This window comes from Dermacentor variabilis, chromosome 1 (assembly GCF_050947875.1).
Source record: "Dermacentor variabilis isolate Ectoservices chromosome 1, ASM5094787v1, whole genome shotgun sequence".
NCBI lineage: Eukaryota > Metazoa > Arthropoda > Arachnida > Ixodida > Ixodidae > Dermacentor > Dermacentor variabilis.
The window spans coordinates 204,733,714-204,755,517 of NC_134568.1; the positions used below are offsets into that span (position 1 = coordinate 204,733,714).

Genomic DNA, 21,804 nt, shown 5'->3' on the forward strand with positions numbered 1-21,804 from the left:
CTGTGACGGTTCTTCAATTACGAATTCTAGAGCAGCACGGAGGGCGGCTAGTTCTGCAGCCGTCGATGATGTAAAATGCGACATCTTGAATTTTATGGTGACGGACTTCGCGGGAATAACCACTGCTCCTGCTGAGCGTGCAGAAGAAACCGAACCATCCGTGTAAATGTGAAAGCTTCCGCTGTGTTTATAATACAGGAACAGTAATGCGGCTTGTTGTAGCGGCAAGATGTAGTAATCAGCCCATCACCTTCACTTACCTGCGCAATCTGGTCAAACCGGCCAAAGAGCTCGTTGAGCGTCTGCACCAGGTCCGACGCGGAGAGTTGTTCCGACAGTCTCGTGAAGTTGACGATGTCCGCGTACAAGATACTGCAGGTAGGCAAGAAACAGAATCAACGGTTTAAGTAGGAATTTCAAGCTCGCCCATATCCACGCCAGGGTAAACATTTAGTAAAACGGGCATTATAAGTGCTCTAAAACCGCAATAAGAATGTTGAAACGCAGAATGGATCACCTCTCTACCTGTAGAAACCTTTAAGAAACTTAATATCTTAGCGAATATCATGTTCTGATATTTCTTATGACGTGATTTCTCTTCTCTGTGCAAGTTTAAATAATTTGAAATAAAAAGAATGGACTGCTTAAGTCCACGAAGTCGTAAAGATATGTACTAAATATATTGCAGCGCTGCCCGTTCGGCGAGGGTAACAACAAAGTATTATATAGCACACACTCTCTCCTACACTGGCAACGTCTTCCTTCACACCACGATATTGTGTGATGCCTTGGAGGTTATCCGAGGCGGATGTTTGTGACGAACGGCGCCGTGATTGGTCCAACGTTTCAGCGTAGTAGCTGAACGGATGTGAACTAAGTGTGCTTATTTGCTGCTTTCCAGAAAGTATAACTAATGGCGAATTCAATAAAAGAAATCGCGAACAGAAGCCGTAGCAACTTTCTCATAATGATACGCTGTCTGTTACTAGCAGGCGCTCAACGTGTTTCTTTTTTTTTTTTTTGAAAGCGAGCATTTTGGGGTTTCATTTTCATCACATATGAGATGCATGCGTTTCTTGGTCATCTATGCCACGTGAGAATTGTTTAATAGGAATACAGACAACATTGGTCTCGGGAACCTGTTATAGCAGGTTGTAAAGGAGCTTGACAGGCGAGAAAATAAAAGAGAGGTAGAAAAGAGCCATCGCATGATGGCCAAGCGCTAACATAACTTTGCATCTTTTCGACGAAGGGATTCTTGTAGAGAACACTGTTCCTTCGCGTTGCATTATTTTTGTTTTTTTTCAGTGTGTTACTGGGAGACGCCGCTCCCATTGCCATGGCGATGGAAGTGGAGTCGGCAGAACGCCGACGCGAAGCGACTACTTCGGCAGGAACTGGCCCGAGGAAGAGGAGGGGGAGAAACATTTATTTAAAAAAAAAGGAAAGGACGAGCAGGTGTCTTTCAGCTTGTGCGGGAGGCGCCCTTAGTCCAGGGCTCCTGCGGCTCTTGCTGTTTCCCGGGCCCGCCGCACCAGTTGCTGCTGGTTACGAGGGTCCCAACTAGTCAGCACGGCCTCCCACTGCTCGGGTGTGGGGTTGGGTATTTGCGGGGCTGCCACGTTGGGGCACGCCATGTGGTGTGATATAGGGAGGCGTAACCGTTACAAAGGGGATATTTGTATGAGTATAGTGTAGGGTGTATTGCGTGCAGTCTGCTTAAATGGGGGTAGGTATTGGTTTGTAATTGTCGCCATGTTACGGCGTCTTCACGTGAGAGGGTCTTGTGTGGAGGTGGGTATTGTCGTCTGTTCAATCTGTGGTGTAGTATGGCGTTGTATTGTAAAGGTACGGGCTCCATAGATGCGGCCGTATCCCCCTCTTGCGGCGCCCGGAAGGCATGAGCTCGGGCTGCAGCTCGCGCACGCTGATTTCCACAGAGGGACTCGTGTCGTTGAGTCCATACTATTTCAACGTCCGGGAATTGGGAGGCTTGTTTGAGGAGTCGGTGGGCCATTAAAGATATTCTGCCTCTCGCGTAGCTTCGGCAAGCTGCCTGGGAGTCAGTAATAATTGTGACGTACTCGTTGGTCAGACTAGAGGTGATGGCCAAGGCGATGGTTGTCTCCTCCGCTACGAGGGCGCTGGAAGTGCAGACCGTCATCGAGACCCCTTCTTGAAGGTTATGGTCGACAACGCTGGCCGTCGTGGCTGCTTTTTGGGGGTACTCTACGGCATCTGTGTATAGTGTGGTGGGGAGACTGCCATATTTTGTGTGTAGAGTCTTTGCGCGAGCTTGGCGACGATCGGCACGATGTTCCGGGTGCCTGCTTCTGGGGATAGGGGCTATCTTGATGTGCTCCCAGAAGTTGGGGGCCAGATGGATTGCTTGTTCGTGGCCTTTTCCGTGTGTGGGGTAGCCTAGGCGCGCTAGGACTGTTCTTCCTGTTGGTGTGAGGGCTAGGCGTTCTCGTTGGCTTGTGAGGTGGGCGTCTATAATTTTTCCTATTGTAATATGGACTCCTAGGGCTTCAAGCTTGAGTGTCGCTGTTCCCGGAGGTAGGCCGAGCGCTTGCTTGTATGTTTTCCGAAGAAGTACGTCTAATTGATCTATCTCCTTGGGAGTGAGGGGTAAGTGCGGGGCAGCGTAGGCAATGCGACTGATTATCAGGGCCTGGACGAGCTGTATTATGTCCCTCCAAGTCAAGCTGACAGCGAGGACACTGTGTTGTACTCCTGCTCAAGCGATGACGCCTCAGATGATGAAGAAGACTTCGAGTGGTGCACCGGAAGAAGAGTGGTGCACCGGAAAGTCAAGAGAAGAAACATCAGCGGACGGTCTTCGTCAAGTAAAGCCCAGACCACACGTACACTTGCGGACGCGCGCAAGTTCGCGTTCACGCGCCCACGCATGCGCAGATGGCGCGGCATGGCTCGTACGCGTCGAAACGCGGCGTGCTCTCGGAGAACAGCTCCTCTCTGTTGTCGCTTGCTTAGATTGCCTCGCGTCGGCGCGCCTGGCTACGCAGCTACGGCGCGGAACGTTCAACTCTCAGTGAAGCAGATTTATATAATGCAAGAAAGTGCTTCTTCTTTCCTTTTTGCGTTGATCTAACAGCCATAAATGTATAACAATTACGTTTATAGATATTGAAGCATTTTGAAATACTGGCGATAACAAAGTACGAAGCGGCACCTGCCAAGGCGTCTGTGAGCGAGCCCAGCGAGCGCGCGCTGTCGCGCGTCTTTGTGGATGCAAACCGCCATTACTCGCGAGGTACGGCAGGCACTAGGCGCGCGGACGCGAGCTTGCACGCGTCCGCAAGCGTACGTGTGGTCTCGGCTTAAGTCAACCGTCATGCCACAGCGAAGGCCATCGGCGCACACAATTCTTTTTGTGCCGGACACACCTGCCGGCAACCTCAACCGCCTTAACCGACAAGCGATTTCCGTTTCTCTGAAAGCTCTTGTCTCATGAGCAATCAAGGATATCAGAATTAATAATCGAAAGCACGTCCTGGCTATTGATGTCCACAACCGAAGCGCAATCAATGCTTTGATGGCAGTAAAGTTCCTGGGCAACATCAATGTCCACTACCTCATTCCGCAGAAAAAGAAATACGGATGGTGTTGTTTATGATATTGACGCATCGATTAGCGACAGCGACAGTGAATTTTAATCAAACCTGTGACAGATGGCGTTGCCTTACTGCAAGCTCGGAGCCTTGGCAATTCGATCTGTGTTAGACTTGTCTTTAAAGGTGACTACTTACCATCACATGTAAAGGTTGGCCACTTTCGGCATGTGGTACGGCCTTTTGCACGCAGAAGGTGTCAAAGAATTGGACAGGTGATTGCTGTCTGCCGAAATTCAACGATATGCCCACGATGTTCCGAACAACACGACACTGACACTTGCCGTGTAACGGGGCTCAAGTGCCTAAATTGTCAAGGTTTGCACGCTGCATCCCCAAAAGACTGTCCACGACTAAAAAAAGAGCAGAAAATCTTGAGAAAAATGGCCAGAGGCGCATCACCACACAGAGATGCTTCTAATGCGATAAGGCGACATCGCTCCCGGAAACGAAAGTCTACGAAATCCTCTTCCGGTTCAAAGGAGATGCCTCATCCGGCAACGCAGCCTCCTGTTCCATCTGTCTCCAATAAGAGCATGAATGTCAGCGAAAAAAGCGGCCATGCTACTCAAGCTTCATCAAGTAAGAGGTGGCCAGCACTGTCGAAGACATGCGACGCACCAGAGCCAGAGCACTTGACTCGCCACTTAAAGTCCAATGTCGCTGCAGTTGACCACATGCGAGACAAGGATTCACAAGTGATTGCTATGCTAAAGTCACTCACGAATGTCATGCGTCTACTACTGGCAAACATGGACACTACGGCTGCTCGTAGCGCACTGCAAGTACTGGACGCGCTGACTCCAGTGTTTGAAAGCTTCGCATAGTACCATCGCCCGCCCCTCGCTGCACTTCCACAAGGAAGTCAAGAAAGCATCTTTATTGCAGTAGAATGCCCGCGGTCTCAAATCTAGAATTTGAGATTTTAGACACTTTTTCTTCGAAAACCGTTTTTCCATCCTCGTAATTTGCAACCGAACGTGAGTATGAGCGACGAAATTAGGAAATTCGCGAGCGCTAGTTGGAATCGGTTGGCGCAGGACAGGGGTAATTGGAGATCTCAGGGAGAGGCCTTCGTCCTGCAGTGGACGTAAGACAGGCTGCTGATGATGATGATGTGCAGAATATCATACGCATTTCTGGCTACGAGGCATTCATGTGCTCTATCTGTGGTGATATGAGCAAGGTCATTGTATATATTAAATGTTATCTGACAAACGTGTTGCACCCAGTCACGCCTCACGATGACAACCAATACGTTTGTTTAATGGCAAAAACGAAAAAGCTTACGTTCACTCTCGTCGCTGTCTACATTACTTCATTACCCGCCGTGGTTGCTCAGTGGCTATGGTGTTGGGCTGCTGAGCACCAGGTCGCGGGATCGAATCCCGGTCACGGCGGCCGCATTTCGATGGGGGCGAAATGCGAAAACACCGGTGTACTTAGATTTAGGTGCACGTTAAAGAACCCCAGGTGGCCAAAATTTCCGGAGTCCTCCACTACGGCGTGCCTCATAATCACAAAGTGGTTTTAGCACGTAAAACCCCATAATTTAATTAACATTGCTTCTTCAAGTTGCTTCGGCTCTAAACGACTGCACGACGTGCTATCAGCGGCACCCGGCCCTACGATTCTTACCGGAGATTTCAATGCTCACCATCCGCTTTGGGGAATTTTAAGATGGACTCCAGGGGAATGAGACTAGCATCCTTTGCCACACAATACGACTTTTACTGCCTCAACGATGGTAGTCCGACATACTTACGGGGGCTTTCATACAGCAGCTGCCTAGACTTGCCCCTCTCGGCGCCTTGATAAAAACATGCAATGGTTTTCAGACATCCAATCACATGGAAGTGACCATATTCCCACATACCTGAAGATCAAGGGACTATTTAACTACTCCTCCACTGCTCTCCGGCGAATTCACTGGTCAGCGTTTCGGTCACACATGGAGAAAGCATGTCAAGAAGGGAACCATTCTAGTCTGGAACACGAAATTTATAAAGCCATGCAAGAGGCTACGCGCGGTTTTAAGCCTTTTCCGAAGTATGAAGAACTTGAAGCCGAACTGCAGCGAGTACGAGCGATTCGCCGGTGAGCTGAAAGGAGATACAGGTAAACTATATCCATCCACGGCTTCAGAGAGGCAAGGCGGATGCAAAAGAAGATTCAACGCCGTATTGATGCACTACAATCATAAAGATGGAAACGATTCTGTGAGTCTTTGGATACACGTCAGCGCTTATCTCAAATATGGAGAACCGTGCGTGGACTTCACCTATCACCGCAACAGCGTATTCCTTTCAAATCTTTAGCTTTGCACCAAGGTCGAAAAGAAATCAATATTGCTGAACAATTTTGCTCAAGACTTGCCAGCTTGCAGCCCCAACGCGCACTTACACCATGTGCCACTCCTGTGCTTTGGCATTCCCACATGGATATAATGTTTTCGATGGAGGAGCTTGAAGCGACACTGGCGACTTGCAGGCGCTCTTCGTCACCTGGGCCAGACGGCGTTACCTATGCGGCGCTGGGCAATCATAGGCAGAAAGCACGACTCATGCTGCTAAACCATTACAACGAGTCCTGGCGCAACGGTTTGGTTCCACGTGAATGGAAATGCAGCGGCTTGGTTCCACTCCTCAAACCTGGTAAATCACCGTTAGATTTGTCATCGTACCGCTCCATCGTTCTGGCCAGTTGCACAGGGAAAATAATGGAAAGAATGATTTTGACTCGCCTGGAATGATACCTGCAAAATTACAACGTGTACCCAGATGCTATGGCTGGCTTCCGGCGAGGGCGCTCATCGATAGTTAATGTCTTCGATTTGGTCACGTTTGTTCAACATGAAAAACGTCTGAAACGACTCACTGCGGCATTATTCCTTGACATAAAAAGCACCTATAATAATGTAGCACATTATGCCATTACCGAGGCCCTGATTGAAGCCGGAATCGGTGGCCGCACTTTTCAGTGGCTACGAAGTTATTTGACCGACAGGCATTTCTTCGTGATGACCTAGGATGGCGCTACGACACAACACCAAACATTCCGTGGGGTACCGCAAAGCTGGGTGTTGAGCCCGACGCTATTCAACCTAGTGCTCGTTGGCCTAGTCAGATGCTTGCCCAACACAGTTCAAGTTTCAATCTAAGCTGACGACATCTGCATCTGGGCGTCTGCTGTAACACGACTGCAGGCACGAGCAAGGCTACAAAAGGCAGCTACGTTAACATCACTGTACTTGCAAAAACAGAACTTAGACCTGTCTTCGGAGAAATGCTGCCTTGTCACATTCACTCGCAAGGCAATGAAGCCTTACTCTGTAATTGTCAATGCGCAAGCAATTGCAAACGCACGGAAACACCGCTTTTTGGGGGTAATTATCGACTGCGACCTATCAAGGAGCCCGCACGTTTCATACCTAAAGAGGAGCTTAGTGACTAATAGATCTCCTCAAATTTCTCGGCGGAAAGTCATGGGGCACGTCGGTGCGGTCAATGGTGCAGCGTTATAACGCCTTGTTCCTCGGCTTCGCAAGATACAGCCTCCCTATGCTTGGTAACACCTGCAAAACAAACCTGCGTGTACTCCAGGGACGGCAAGCCCAAGTCCTAAGGACGTGTCTCGGTATTCCGAAGTGTGCGTCTACAGCGGAAACGACTGCCACAGCTCAAGGTCACCCAATATCAACGTACATAGCCACCGACGCTCGCAGGGCACATATTTGGCACGTTGCCCGACTACCTTCTCACCATCTTGCTGCGTTACCTGCAGAAAGGCCACACAAAACTTTCAGTCGAATAATTGTTGCCAATCGTACCTCGTTCGAACTGCATGCCTACAGCAAGACCATCCTCACCTTTATGGTGCCTGCAGAAACCTAATGCGCCTCACCATCCCAGGAATCACGAACAAAGCTAACATGACGTCGTTTGCCCTGAAGCAGGCCACATTAGGACTTTTACATGAGGTGCATGTAAAAAGCCGTGTGCATGTTTACATCGATGGCTTGGCCCCACCTACAAGATCAGCTGCCGCTGTGGTCATACCAGCAAGATCAGTCAAAATACAGCTAAAAACGTCACATGCATTATCAACGACAGCTGCTGAACTGGTAATACTGCGTGCGCCTCTTCATTTCATTCAAGAGAAACCACCCCACGCATGGTCAATCTTCTGTGATTCCAAGGCAGCCCAACAGAGTGTACTCTCAGCACTGTGCTTTGGATCACATAAGCAGCTCGTCGCGGAGATCAGAGAAGTCCACCATCACATAGTTGATGAAGGACACGATATAATATATCAGTGGTTGCCTAATCACAGTGGCGTACATGGCAATGATCGAGCGGACGCAGCTGCCCGATTTGCCCATGACGGCGTCAACTGCGTTGCCATTCCTCTTTAGAGAGCCGACGCAGCGAGAAAACTTTCCGCACTTGCGCGTGAATTAACATTAGCTCAATGGAATTCATCCGAATTCACAAGTGCACACCTTCATACCCTGGACCCTAATTTACAGCTCCCTATTCCACCCGACCTTCCACGATGTAATTGCACCCTTCCAGTCCGTCTATGGCTTGGAGTAGAATTTTCAACTGCGTACTCCTTTGTTACCGGAACGGCCGAGAGGCCCGTTTGGGACTTCTACGGGTGCAACGAAAGAATCGCACCCCTTCATTCTGAAAGTGCCTTCGTTTCAACCCGCAATGAGCAGCTCTTTCAGCCACCTATAGGCCAAATGGACAAGCGCCCACTAACGAAAAACGACATCCTTGGAAATTGGCCTACGCGAACATCAACGCGATCCGCTATGAAGGCGCTGCTGCGTTACTAAAAAGACACGGGACTTTGTGTCAATTTGTGAGTGCAGACTGTGTGACGTAGGATTGGACGGTGACACTGCGTAACACTAGGAACACCTTCGCAGACTGCGTGACAGTGCCCACAGAAACTGTTCTGTATCGTGTGTGTGTGTGTGTGTGTGTGTGTGCGTGTGTGTGTGTGTGTGTGTGTGTGTGTGTGTGTGTGTGTGTGTGTGTGTGTGTGTGTGTTTTTAAATTCTTTTTCTTTCTTTCACCTATCACATCTCTTTGCGCCTCCCCCAGTACAGGGTAGCCAACCACAGATAATCTCTCGTTCACCTCCATGTCTTTCCTTTGCCTTGCCCCCTCTCTCTCTCTCTTCGATCGGCTTTATTGGTAACCGCCAATGTAAAATAATGTTTCGTGGTCACTGATACCATTAAAAACGCCGCGCCTCGGCCGTGTGACGTGTAGCATGACGATATACCCTCATAGTTGCAGGAATAGCCGTCTAAAACCTCCGGTGTAGCGCAAGGGATGGGCCGCTCCGATTATAATGGTGCTGTTGGAGCAGCTGTATTAATTAGTAGGGCTCTTCACGACTGCGCTATTAACTGTGGCCATAGGTTCGAATCCTTGCCGATGCGCAATATTTTTTGAGCACGCGGCTGATATCATGCCCATAGCCACGCTCCGGTGTTCTGATAAAAGCTGGACATGCGGCCTAAACCGCTTCTCACTGTCAAAAAAAAAAGGAGAGAGAGAGCACCTGATTTCCATATGAGTAAGCAAAATTAAATCATACGCGTTGCTGAACATCGGCAAGGAGTTGCTTCAAAAGGAATTTCTCTTTGCGAGGCTTTCCTTATAGAGTCAAAATAAGCGTCAAGTCTTAAAGAAGAAAAATTTAGGGAAGTTTATTCACATGGACAACGATAGCTGCAGTGCCCTCATGCGTACACGTTGAGCACCTTGCAGGGCACGCGAAACAGGCGTGGTGATGACATGAGCGTTCCCTTTGAAACGAACTGGGGACACATGCCCCCAGCTCGTTCATTTAGACTTTCTCGTATATCAATATTTTAAACACTTCACAATCACAGTGCCTGCCCGAGACAGGCGCGTAGCAAATACGTCGCGCGACGCGGAGCAGAAGCTCACGCGTCCGCCCCCATGCGCATTCGCCATAAATCACGTACCTTCACTTAACAGCAAGTACAACGCACCAACTTTAAGCATGCTCCATAATGACTTTGGGGTGATCGAATGTTACAGACGCCTTAGGGGTACGAGAAAGTACATTAACTCGTCATCAGCAGTAGTTCTCTACTGTATACGCACTTTACAAACATGTGGGAACATACATGTATTGCGGCTTGTTTTCTTTGCGGAAGCGCTGCTGTTTCATATTACGAAAACCAGCTCAAATTATTGGTACATACAATTCCATACATATACAAGCTAGTTAGGAGCTCACAACGGATATAGCTGCAATAAATATTTAAATAAAGTTATGTCGGGCTCGATTGCACTCAACGCCAATAGCTAGCAGGTCACATTTTATACGTTACTATGCCTCAGTTATTAAAAACTGCACTCTTAGATGAAGGCGCAGCGTTAAATGATGAGTATAGCTCTCTGACTCCATGGATATACTTGATGAGCTCTCGGTTAAATATGAGCGCCTATCAACAACAACACTGGAGCTTTTCCCAGCATTAGAAACACTGAAAAACGTCACATTGAGGAAGGTCAACCGAATGCGCTAAGGGCGCCGTGTACTAAGGCAGTTATTGAATCCTTTGGGTACTTCGTATAAGAAACCAGCAAAAGCTTACGAATGCCTGCATGTTATTTTAACCAGAGGAAAGTGAGGATTATTTCTCGAGTGATGTTCAAGCTCACTTACTCCAACTGCACTGAAGCCCATGGCAAGATGAAGGCCGGTCACGGCAATTTTTCAAATGTATATAATACAAGTTTACTCGAGGAATGAAAAACCACGTAAAGGAGCAGCGTTAGCAACAAGAAACGCTGCATTACGAGCAGGTTTAAGGCCTGACACCGAGGACGCGTGCCGGAAAATACGAGTAAATGGGATAGGAAAATAATTTTAAAGGGTGGTCGGCTGGCCAGATATATCTTAGCGCTCGTGCGAGAGTCAAACGATGAAGTGAAAACTTCAACTGTGGGTACGATTTGAGCCTATTTTTCTCAGCGACGCGGTTTTCTAAGAACATGGGGGAACAATCGAACTGCTAATCTGAACAGCGGGCAGCGCTGAGTGGCTTCAAAACATGAGGAGCAGCGCAAGTAGGCAGCCGGGTCGTTTAGAAGCCTGTCCCACGCCGACGCTTGCATGGGGCATTCCTTTGGCGCGGGGGAACCGCACGCTAGATTCGCGACGACGCTTTCTCGATGCAAGACGGGCGGAGAGCGCCACGACGAGCGGCTCTTCTTGTGCCGCATGCGTGCGTGCCGGCCCCGCACTCGGGCAACGGCCGTCGAGAGGACGCCGCGTTCCTTCACGCGTCCCGCGCACGGGGATTACGAGGCCCAGAACGCGCGAGGCACCATTTCCGGAAAGCCGGACAGTAAATACATGCACGCCCGGCAACGCAGTTACCGCGCCGGCGAGGCACAAAGCAACACGAGCAGAGCCATCGTGAGGCGTTGCTGCTGCGGCTTGCCGGCCGGAGTGCACGCGCCGGAGCGGCGCGGGAAGAGTTTCGCCACGAAATGCATTTTGGTTCCTGCCTTGCGTCCACCAGCGCAGCACTCGGGCTTTGCAGGGTCGGCGCCGCTGTCAAGCTACTGTCGCGTCGACCCGGGTCTTGAATACGTGTTTCTTTCTTTCCCCAGGTCGTTCGCTTCCATCACGGAAAAGGGGGGGGGGGGGTTGAGCGTTTCTCTCAAATTGCGACTAAACACGGACGGTAAATGAGTTGCAGCACTGCATCTGGTCTTTGGCATTTCTGTCTCAGGTTCATCACGTCGCACTGCAGTTAGCGCCACTAACTCGTCTCTGGAACGCCGATCCTCTTGTAGCACAGACCTCGCAGCTCCATTTACACAAATAATTTTTCGTTGGCATCAATTTGGGAACAGTCTGTCAGAACAAATTACCGCTGAATATCATGTCAAAAATTTAGAAAATTGCTTATGACGTACTCTTGCTTCGTTATATCGCCATCATCATAGTCATCATTATCAGCCTATTGTACACACACACACACACACACACACACACACACACACACACACACGCATATATATATATATATATATATATATATATATATATATATATATATATATATATATATATATATATATGTGCTCCGTTTTATTGTATTTCGCATTACATTTGTGCGCACAAGGACTGAAAACACGGTTGTAGTTCGGCATCCGCTAGTTCATTGCATTAATTTTTTTCCAGGACAGTTCCATTCAAAGAAGATAGTCCAATTTAACTTTGTTTTAGTGATGCCGTGCATCCAATGTCCCAGTTGGGCCTAAAGATGAAATAATTTACGAAGACAAACACGCTCACGATGGAAATCCAAGTTTCCCAAGTAGTTGGCTTTTGCGAGTGGTGGCAGAACGCGCTTTAAAACGAACACCATAGTTGACGAGCTTGCTCGTAAGATGCAAGATTTACATACAGGCTACCTGCCGTGAGTCTCACCAAAACACAGCCCGACACGCGCACCTTGTGGAAGCTCTGCCAATCTCCCGCCCTCATTCCTTGGCCGGAGTCTTCCGCGCGAGTGGTCAGGCTGGTCTGTCAATGTGCCTCGACGGTGTGTTGTCTTCGCATTGGTCTGTGAGAGCCTTAGCTGGACGGCTGGGTAGGACGCCGCCGGCTGTGGATCCACAAAGTCAAATGACCTCCTACACGAGGCGTCTCTTAAATTATCGGTAAGGAGATGCACGCACGCCTCTCGCTGACCCCACATGAGCCTGTGCTCGGCTTGCTCTGCTTGAACTCCTGCAGTCTATCACCGAGGAATACGTAATCCAACTAAGCTCGACTGGAGTCCAAAGAGACCATCTTGATGAAGACTCACCGGGCGTCCCACGGAAGTTGTTCAGAATACAAAGGAATTTCTTGTCGCAAAATGGAATAATTTTTTTTTTATATTTACGTGGCAGCTGCGCGTTTCGTTCCCATGTAACAGCGTTTAGGTGCAGCAGACAGCCCGACGACTCAACCAATCAGCTGCTTTTTTTGCGCGGCCACGCACGAGTGCTCGCGGTAGTTTTTCAATCGAAACAAGTGTCACTGGCAGCATTTCGTGTGATATGAAATAAATAAAAAATGTGTCATGGATAGTGACGCCGTCTGCTAGGGCCTAGTTATCTCTTTATCGGTAAAGGTGGACTGCATCATACTATAAAAGAGCCAAAGAATGTATTTGGGAAGTTTGAATAATGTTTCCGGAAACATAACGGCCGAAATGAGAAAACTTGCTGTGCTATCCGTGACGTCTCACTGACGTACTGGCGCTGGGGTTGCAGCGCAAAATTCAATAGTGAAACCTCGACCGTAATTTTCTCTTCTAATGATTAGCCTAATACTGGAAAATCAACAAAAGTGTAGAGTTCTCGAATAATACTTTGTTAATCTACACTGATTCAGTGTTTGTCTCTAGTGTCCCCCTTACGCGTTTCATCTCTCAGGTTCCGCTGTGCCAACTGCACAGCGAGCAGAAACGAACTCGAGCGCGCACAAGTCTTCGAACGCGTTGCTCGGATTATTGGACACATTGGCTCACTGGAACAGCGATACGGCTTCAACTTTCGTCGCAGACAACCTAATTTTCGCCATCGCCTGAAGAAGTGAGAGCCGTTACTAATAATATGGTGAAGTTTTGTGAGAGGCAGTGTAAACATGGGGGCAATGACTTAAAGAAGTAAGCAGCACTCACAACTGTCTTCACTAGGAAAATTTCTGTTCGTATGAGCGAGATATTCGCGTATGTAGGTGCTTGAGCTCCCAATAGACTGGTTCACTGCTGTGACAGTCGTTATACTCATATACAATGCGCCCCTGCTAGGAGCCGTACGCCGTGCGCAGCGGCCGAACCAGCGGGGACGTATAACTAGCGAGCGAATTCAGTTACAGAGGTGAAACTATTACCGAGGAATGCTTAGAAAAAAATTAATTGTGTTGCACTTGAACTGCTAAATCAACACGTAACTAGCGTATTACAAAACCTTCTTCTCCCTTCTTGTGATTCATTTACTTGTTGCAAGTCAATACCCCTTCTATTACATCACGTGCAGACACATCATAATGAATTCAAATGGTTTCTCATAACTGCGTGTGCATGCTTTTGATAGCTAAATGTGACGTACGGCTTTATTTACTATAATATGTATATATATCCTTCCTTGTCCAGCATTCTATATACCTATACGGGAGTAAATTAGGAAAATATCTACCTCCTCTAAATCAAAGAGAAAATAAAATCAGCAAGAAAAGTAACACCTAAATGTAGCGCAGCTAAAGCCTAGTATGCTTATATTCGCATGGTTTCATGAGGCTCGTCGAGAAGCAGACTAGTGTGGCCAGCGCAGAGAAAACAACAGCCTCATATGGCGTCTTGCCGCTTTCTATAACAAACTGCCATCGAGCGCGCGCGCACGCGTGTCTGTCTTTTTTTACAGCGAAGAGCCTCTACTTCGTCGGGGTTTTTCGTGTCCACGTGCGCGGTGCTCACATGAAAATGTGAGCCGATCCCGGATACTGAAAGTAAGCGGGAAGTGCAGTGTGCTGCTTCTCCAAGAGGCCTCACGTGACGTGAGCAGGTGACATCATCCCTTGATTAAGACGTCATCGCGCGACGTCACGTTTGACGTGATGGCATAATCAGAATTAATCATCAGGCGATATTGTCGCGTGACGATGCCGTTATTGTGGTACATTCGACTTACAATCCGAAGCTATCTTGTCTGCAGCTTGTGTGTAAGTCGTACCTTACGAATTCTGCGACGCAATGTATATTGAAGAAATCGGATTAGTGCAATAAGGCATTTGCGCTGGCCGGAGGCCCTAGAAGAATGAGCATGTATGCTGCACGTTCGCACACGTGCGTGCGCGCGTGACGTGGGTCGCTTGTGGAGTTGTAGTGCTTGCCTATAACGTCTTGCTCCGCAGATCCAATTTCACAGGGTGGAGTGCAGGCGGACTTTTTTTTTTCTGTCCCGCATTCGAGTAAATTGTACTTATTGGCAGGAAGAATTTTCCATTGTGGCGCCAGGCTCACAAAGGTGCATTCCATAGAAAAAAAAACGAGGTAGAGCAGAGCCTTTTCGGAAAGCAGCCACGCATTCGGACGAGCGACGCCGGCGCCGGGTTACGGAGTGCTGTGAACAAAGAAGCGGCCCGTACTCGCGTTTAGTGGGCACTGACTGGAAACGTGGGATAAGAGGGCCGCGCGGAAAAAGGTTAGCGCGCGGCGCTCGAGTGGTTCGTGAAATGTGGGCTCGGCTGGCGCGAAACAAAGTTACTCGCTTTCCATTCTTCTCCTTCTCGACGGCAAGAATTGGATAAAATGAGCTAACATTAGTCGCGTGCGTTTCACAAGGCGGCATTCCAGAGCGCTTCATTTGCATAGGAAAAGGGAGTAGGCGGCGAGCTTAGCCGGCTGCAAGAACGCCCGCACTCAGCCGCTTAGAGCCGCGTTAAAGGCGCCTTGAAACTCCCCTGCTGGGCTCCATTCTACGGCCGGTTTAGCCCTTAGTAAACTCTCAACGCTCCTTTTGCGTCACAAGCGCGTTATGGAAGTTTTGAGCCGCTATTGTCACGTTTATTTGAACTTGAGCGCGCAATATGTTGGCAGATGGAAAGAACGAAAAAGTAAAAGACACAACATAGGTGCCCGCGATTCATCCAGAAACGTGGATTCCACATACCCTGCAGAGAGTAAAATATAAATATAACCTGTCTTTGGTGAAGGTAGGAAAGCAGAGGAGGAACTCAATCGAAAGAATAAACGGCTGAGTAGCCAGAGATGTAGCAGGGCCCCGTTAAAGAAGTGATCGTTATGTAATACTAAATTGTGTTAAGATCTAAAGCTTCAATGCACCACCGCTGGTGCCACGTACAGCTGCTGCTGAAAAAAAAATTGGAAGAAGAGCAGACGCTATGCTACCACGGCTACAATTATACTTTAGCTTGGCTGTGGAAGACTGCAACACGTGTAGCTATCACCATTGAGAATGCCACTACTACAATGTAACTCCCACTACTGTCACTGCAGCTTTACAGCGTGTCAAAGGCTTTTGATATCTATCGCTCACTATACCATGGCGAAAAATTCAAATGGCGGAATCAATGTGCCGGCACACCGAAGTGACTTTGCATGTTTCACCTTTAATGAATTCACAGATTTTCTTAGTATCTAATTAAAATTTATATATGGGCCATTGTTATTACAGAATCAGAATCAGAATTAGAATTTATTATTATATGTTGGGTCACAATTCAAGTATTTAGTATGCAGAAGGAGGTCCCAAAGTCAAAGACTGTATCGGGACCTCCTGTACAAGAACCGTTATTATAGTTAACATCTCAAAGCAACAGTAGCATACAATAAGTAAGTATACAAGCAACAAGAAAAGAACGGTTACAGAACAAAATAAAGAACTGATTACAAATAATAACAAGGTTTAGCATATCTCATGGTAGCTGGAAAAATTGTACGGCAAGAAAATACCAGCAATTTATTTACAACAACAAAAGAAAAAAATGCGAACAAAGACCGAATGCAGTAATCCATATCGTTAATCTGTCAATAATAAATGCATTTTTAGTTCTCTTTTAAATTATGATAAAGATTTTACGTTTTTCATTATGAAAGGAAGAGTGTTCCACATTGATATGAAAGTGAATTATACAGTCTGTTTACCATAGTTAGTGCGGATTCTTGGTAAAAGAAAATCGTTATTGAACGCAAATCTGGTGTTACCATGAATCATCAGGTTAGACGGTAAAATGTGATCGATGGTAGATCGTTATTCACAAATCTGTAGAAAAAAATACCTAGGTTGTATATAGTGAGTCCAGAAATGGTAAGGATGTTATTCTCGTGTAGTAGGGACAATGCATTAGAAAAGCGTGGACTGCAAGTAATTATTCTGATGGCTCGGTTCTGGACTTTCTGGAGAGACGCAATATGAGTATTATAGTAGTTTCGCCAACATATTATTCATTAAGTAATGTGAGAGTGGACAAAAGAGTGGTAAAGTGACAGTAATGTGGTACGTGTGAAGTAAGGACGTGTTTTAATTAAGATGCGTATACCATAAGCTATTTTCTTTTTTATGTGAGTAATATGATTGTGATATTTCAAATTACAATCAAGTAGAATACCAAGGGAAGATGAACATCAACTTGGAGGAAGGCGGTGAGGACCAAAGTGATAGGTGGAATGGATGGTATGTTTCGCTGATGGGAAGAAAAACCAACAAATTTAGTCTTAGTTGCATTAATAGATAACATGTAAACATTACATCACCTTGGGATATTTTTTATAAGTTAGCATTTAACTTCTTAACGAGAGATGAGATATCTTTATGAAAGGTGAATATAGTGGTGTCATCTGCGTACAGAATGCATTTTGCGGAAGAAATGCAAAGCGCTATTATGCTTTTTCGAAATGTTATCCCCTGGTTGCCTTAAACGCAAGAATATATCATCGCTAAATTTTTTTTAAAGTTAGGTATATAGCTGATCCTATAGTACAGAAGGCAAGTTTCGCTCTCTCGCAAGTTTCTACAGCTGCCTCTGTGTCATTCCAGAATGGAACCAAGAAGAACCGTTCAATTTATCTCACACGACGTCATCAAGAACAGCAGATCTTTTTGCAATATTGTCTTTGTTACGTTACATACACTCAATGCAAAAAAGAGGAACAATGGGTCATCCTTTGTGATTAGCAGGCAGCTTTGGCTTCACTTCGCAGTGACATCAACAATTCGCAAAACATGGCGTCAGTTAACGAGATACTTATGCAACTAAAAAAAAGCAAGTGAAAGAAATCGCACAGTAATGTTCCAATGGATACCTGGCCACTGCAATATCCCTGGGAATGTTGCAGCAGACAAGGCAGTTGGACAAGCGCATGTTAATAACGCCACACATGGTCTCCCATTAAGACAAGGTGAATCGCTCCGCATACTAAGACAAATCTCATCCCATGGTTGCAAAGTGACATGGTTTGATCAGAACTCGAAATCTTGACATTTATTTCACATTGTTCCATCACTTCAATTTAATATCATGCTCACATTAAAGACAACCAAAGCCTTTGAAACGCTGATTCACAGTTTGCGGCTCGGTACCGCGTACACAGAACACTTTCTATATAAAATTTCAAGAGCTGATAGAGCGGAATGCACTTGTGACCACGCTGATGAAGATGTACAGCATCTTTTGGTAAAATATCCGCGACACGACACACACAGACGACGCTTAGCACTTGATTTAGGGGCCTTAGATCGCAGACCCTTCAGCCTCAGGAAGATCTTAGGTCCTTGGCCGACATACTCATTGCCAAGACGAGCGTTACTCGCCCTCCAAAGATTTCTAGAAGCGAGCAATGTTCTCGGAAAGTATTTAGTAGAGTGTTTAAATGTGATAAACGCATTCTATGTTTTTCTTTTACCCGACTTTGGCCAATCCAAAGCCTGGTTTTCTGTACCTTCATATGAATTAAATTTGTGATTTCTTATGTACTGTGATTTTAGTATAGCTAAGTGACCGGACTTTGTGTTTACATTAGTTCACATAAGTGACTGGACTTTGTGTTGCTGTATACCATAGTTTCAGTTTTAGTGTGGCATTAGTGTACTTACGTGACTGGACTTTGTGTTTTTATGATTTGAAGTTGACTTTCAGTAATGGTGTGACATTAGTGTACTTATGTGACTGGAATTTGTGTTATGATTTAATCATTCTTATTATGATTTATTCTTCTTTAATCACTATTTGAAAAGGAGTAGCGGACGCTCCAGCGTCCGTCCATGTCTAACGCTTTTTTCTTGTGGGCGCGTCTTTTGTGCTTCGCTGGTACCCCTTTGTTCAAGTAAGATATCTCGATGGCAGGCAGGTGCACTCTCACATTCCGCTGGATTCTGATGTCATCACCGATGTAATAGACGACGTAGACTTGGCCACCGTCAGCAATGACTTGCCGATTCTGGTTAAAGCAGCGAGTGATTGTGACGTCATTATTGATGTGTACCGCCTGGGCAACTCACGTGGCGTGAAGACTGTGTTCAAGGGCAACTGTTCCTGTCGCAAGTTAAGGAAGGCAACTTTCGCCAACCTGTCCAGGCTTTCATTCCGAAGCCTCTGAAATACCGCAACTGCATGAAACTAGGACACGTGAGTAGAGTCTGTGAGAATGAAACAGTGTGCCCCCGGCTGCGCTGAGCCACGCTCTCTCTAACCCAATTTTTGATCCTTATACCTCCATCCCCCAGTGCAGGGTAACAAAGAGGACGTGAGTCTGATTAACCTCCCTGCCTTCTTTCTCTTCTATTTTTTTTTCTCTCTCTATACATCTAGCGAGTGCGCCTGGCACTGAAAGTTAGTTCCAGGTAAAGACAGTGGAGGCGACTATCGGATACCATTTCGAAGGTGCCTTCCAAGCCCACATGCCTACTTTCAAACGAACCGATGACTGCATCGTTTTTGCGTGTCATATTAGCTAGAGCGCTCAACAAATGTAAAATAAGCAAGATAATCTCCCCTACAAACAAGAAGTGTAGATACAGCCGCGTGAACGCAGTTGCGTGCATGTGGTCACCCAAAGCCTCAGGAACATGTCAGATAAAGCATATGTAGTTGATAAATCAATGCATATAACTTTCATCTGACTGTAAATGTACGAATCATGCCAAACGTGCATTGAAAGCAAGCATAGTGGCAACAGATAAAGAAAAATTCCTGACGGTCACTTGTGTATAGTATGTAATTTAACATGTCCGACTTTGTCTACGCAATGTTCTGAAATCAAACCATATTATAAAGAACGGGCTTATGCATTAAGAACAATTCGATATATCAGACAATTCGGTATACCCACACTTGCCTATAATGACTTTAAACAAACTTTTCTGATGCGTCATTCGAGAAAAAGAAGCCAGAAAGGAATCCGGTTATTGAAAACAAAAATACGCGTCTAGTAGGCAGTAGGTGCTGCCTGTGTCTTAAGGCATTCGGCAGTGTCATTGCCAATGGCCTTCTAGGAGAACGAGAATATGTAGACCTACTCCGGTTTATTTCTCTCAGTCGTCTCTCAGTCTCTCAGTCTCAGCTCAAGCGTCGGGCGAGGCGGCTCCTCACCTGGCAGAGGACACGCTAAAGTCCGCCGGGAATATACGGTCCCATGGGAACCTAGATTGAATAAGTACAGTCCGCCGGGAACCTTACTGCGCACTGCGCTAGGTGCGGTATATAGCAGCGTCGGATAGTTTCGGCGTGCGCGCAAGTTTCAGCAGGAAGCGGGAGATAAGCAGGAGCTTTCACGCCCTTGTCGAGTGCATATGGCATATATGTCAGCACACCGTTTTATTTATTTTTGTCTTTTTTTTATGACTGGGTGAGCTCGAAAAAATGTTGCTAAATGGAAACTGAGCAAAGGAGCATAAATGATGATATTTCAGCGTGCGTGCTTTAGTTGATTATCTGCTTCCTCTTATTCTTGTTATTGTATTTTTATGTTAATGCTTGTTATGTCCCGTGAACCTGCTTTACAGATATTCTATCAGTCTTATGTGAATAGAATACTTATTTTTACTGTCTTCCATTGTGTGCATACGTCCTTCACAGTATTGTATTGTCATAGCTATGTGTATCGCAACTTGCGTTCCATGATTCAAGCTGTTAATGTTTTACCACCCTTGCTAATGCTCTCATCCGTGATCGATGATGACATATGCAGCCTCAACCTTTGAAAACATTACACTTCCTAACGTTCGTGTCAATAATTTAAACAATGAAAACGTCGCTCTCACTTCGAAGTGGTGGATGCTGTTCTTTACAGCCATTTGCGAGTTGACAGCACCTGTCATTGCCGCTCGGCTCGGCTACTTTGCCTTCCAGATGCATGGACCAGTTTACACAATCTGCGATGGAAGCAGGTGAAAGACAGGGAAACCATTGGAAAAGTTTGATGAAAAGAGACTCTATATAAAGCGCGCGCGTCCACGCGTGAATCAAGTAATGTGGGCTACTTTGCACTTGCATCCACAATGACGGCCGTGAGGAGGAAGTATCGCCTCGATGTATTGAGTAAAAGCGAAGAAGGCCCACAAAGTTTCGCCAAGCGCACCAAAAAAGGAGAAAGCTAAAGAAATCGCGAAAAAAGAAAACAATCTAAGAGGAGGGGTATGTTCTGGAAGCTCAGCGCTCAGGCCGTACCTTCCTTGGAGCTGGGAATCTTGTGCCATTAACTGATTGATTATTGGATGTTATTGGCGCAATGGCCAGGTGTGGTGAAAGAGCGCCAAGGCTCTGATAATGATATAATTAAACTTTTGCGCAAAGCGACGAATGGAAAGGACTTGAGCGAAAAGGCAAAGCAAATCAAGTGTCGTGTTTCGTTTTCTCGCTTAAAGGCCCGTTCACACTACACGAAATATCCGGCGTATGAAGCGGATTCGGCCGCTTTTGACGCCGAGGAGGGCGGAAAGCGGCGCGGTGAAGGTAATCGGTCCAGGAGCTATTTTTTCCGCTTTCGCCGCCGCCGGAAGTTGCCTTTTGACGTCACAACCCGTCTAATCTCAACATGGCAGCCAACATGTCTGAGCGACCGGCCTTCTCAGTGGAAACGGCACAATACAAGCAGACGCAACAAAAGCCCGCGAACGAGAGGCACACACGTGAACTCTCGTCTCGTTCGCGAAGTCGCGAAACCAAAAAAGAAACTGCCGCGAGATCTCGCTGTAGTCGCGGAAAGGCTTGAAGCGGCGGCGGATCCGCCGAGGCACGCGTCAACAGATGAGAACACGCTCTCTTTTTTCGGCGAGCGAATTCGCTTCGCTCGCCGAATTTTTGTAGTAGTGTGAACGGGCCTTAAGTCCTGTCCCTTCGTTACTGTGCCAACAGTTGTAATTGTGTATAAAGAACTAGCCCACTGCGGCATTTCCCTATAGTAATGAGTCGTCAATGGTGCATTAGCTGTGAATTTCTAAGGGTAGATGTAACACGGCTGTATATAGGCTAAACGTATTCGCTGTAAAGTGCGTAATGTGTATATGTCCTATAACTATAATAATGATATGTGAGGTGTGAGATGTGCTATGATTATGAAAGATATGCAGCGAGGGAATGATACATTAAA

General features: G+C 46.7%; 1 protein-coding gene across 2 annotated transcripts in view; it reads right to left on the reverse strand.

Moving 5' to 3' along the window:
- The window catches only part of Ac76E (adenylate cyclase type 2 Ac76E), a 944,861-nt gene that overhangs the window by 240,874 nt on the left and 682,183 nt on the right, over positions 1-21,804 (reverse strand). For both annotated transcript variants that reach the window (XM_075703570.1, XM_075703577.1), the window contains exon 6: positions 261-372. In XM_075703570.1, coding sequence (XP_075559685.1) covers positions 261-372 — 112 coding nt within the window. The remainder of the gene's footprint in view (positions 1-260; positions 373-21,804) is intronic.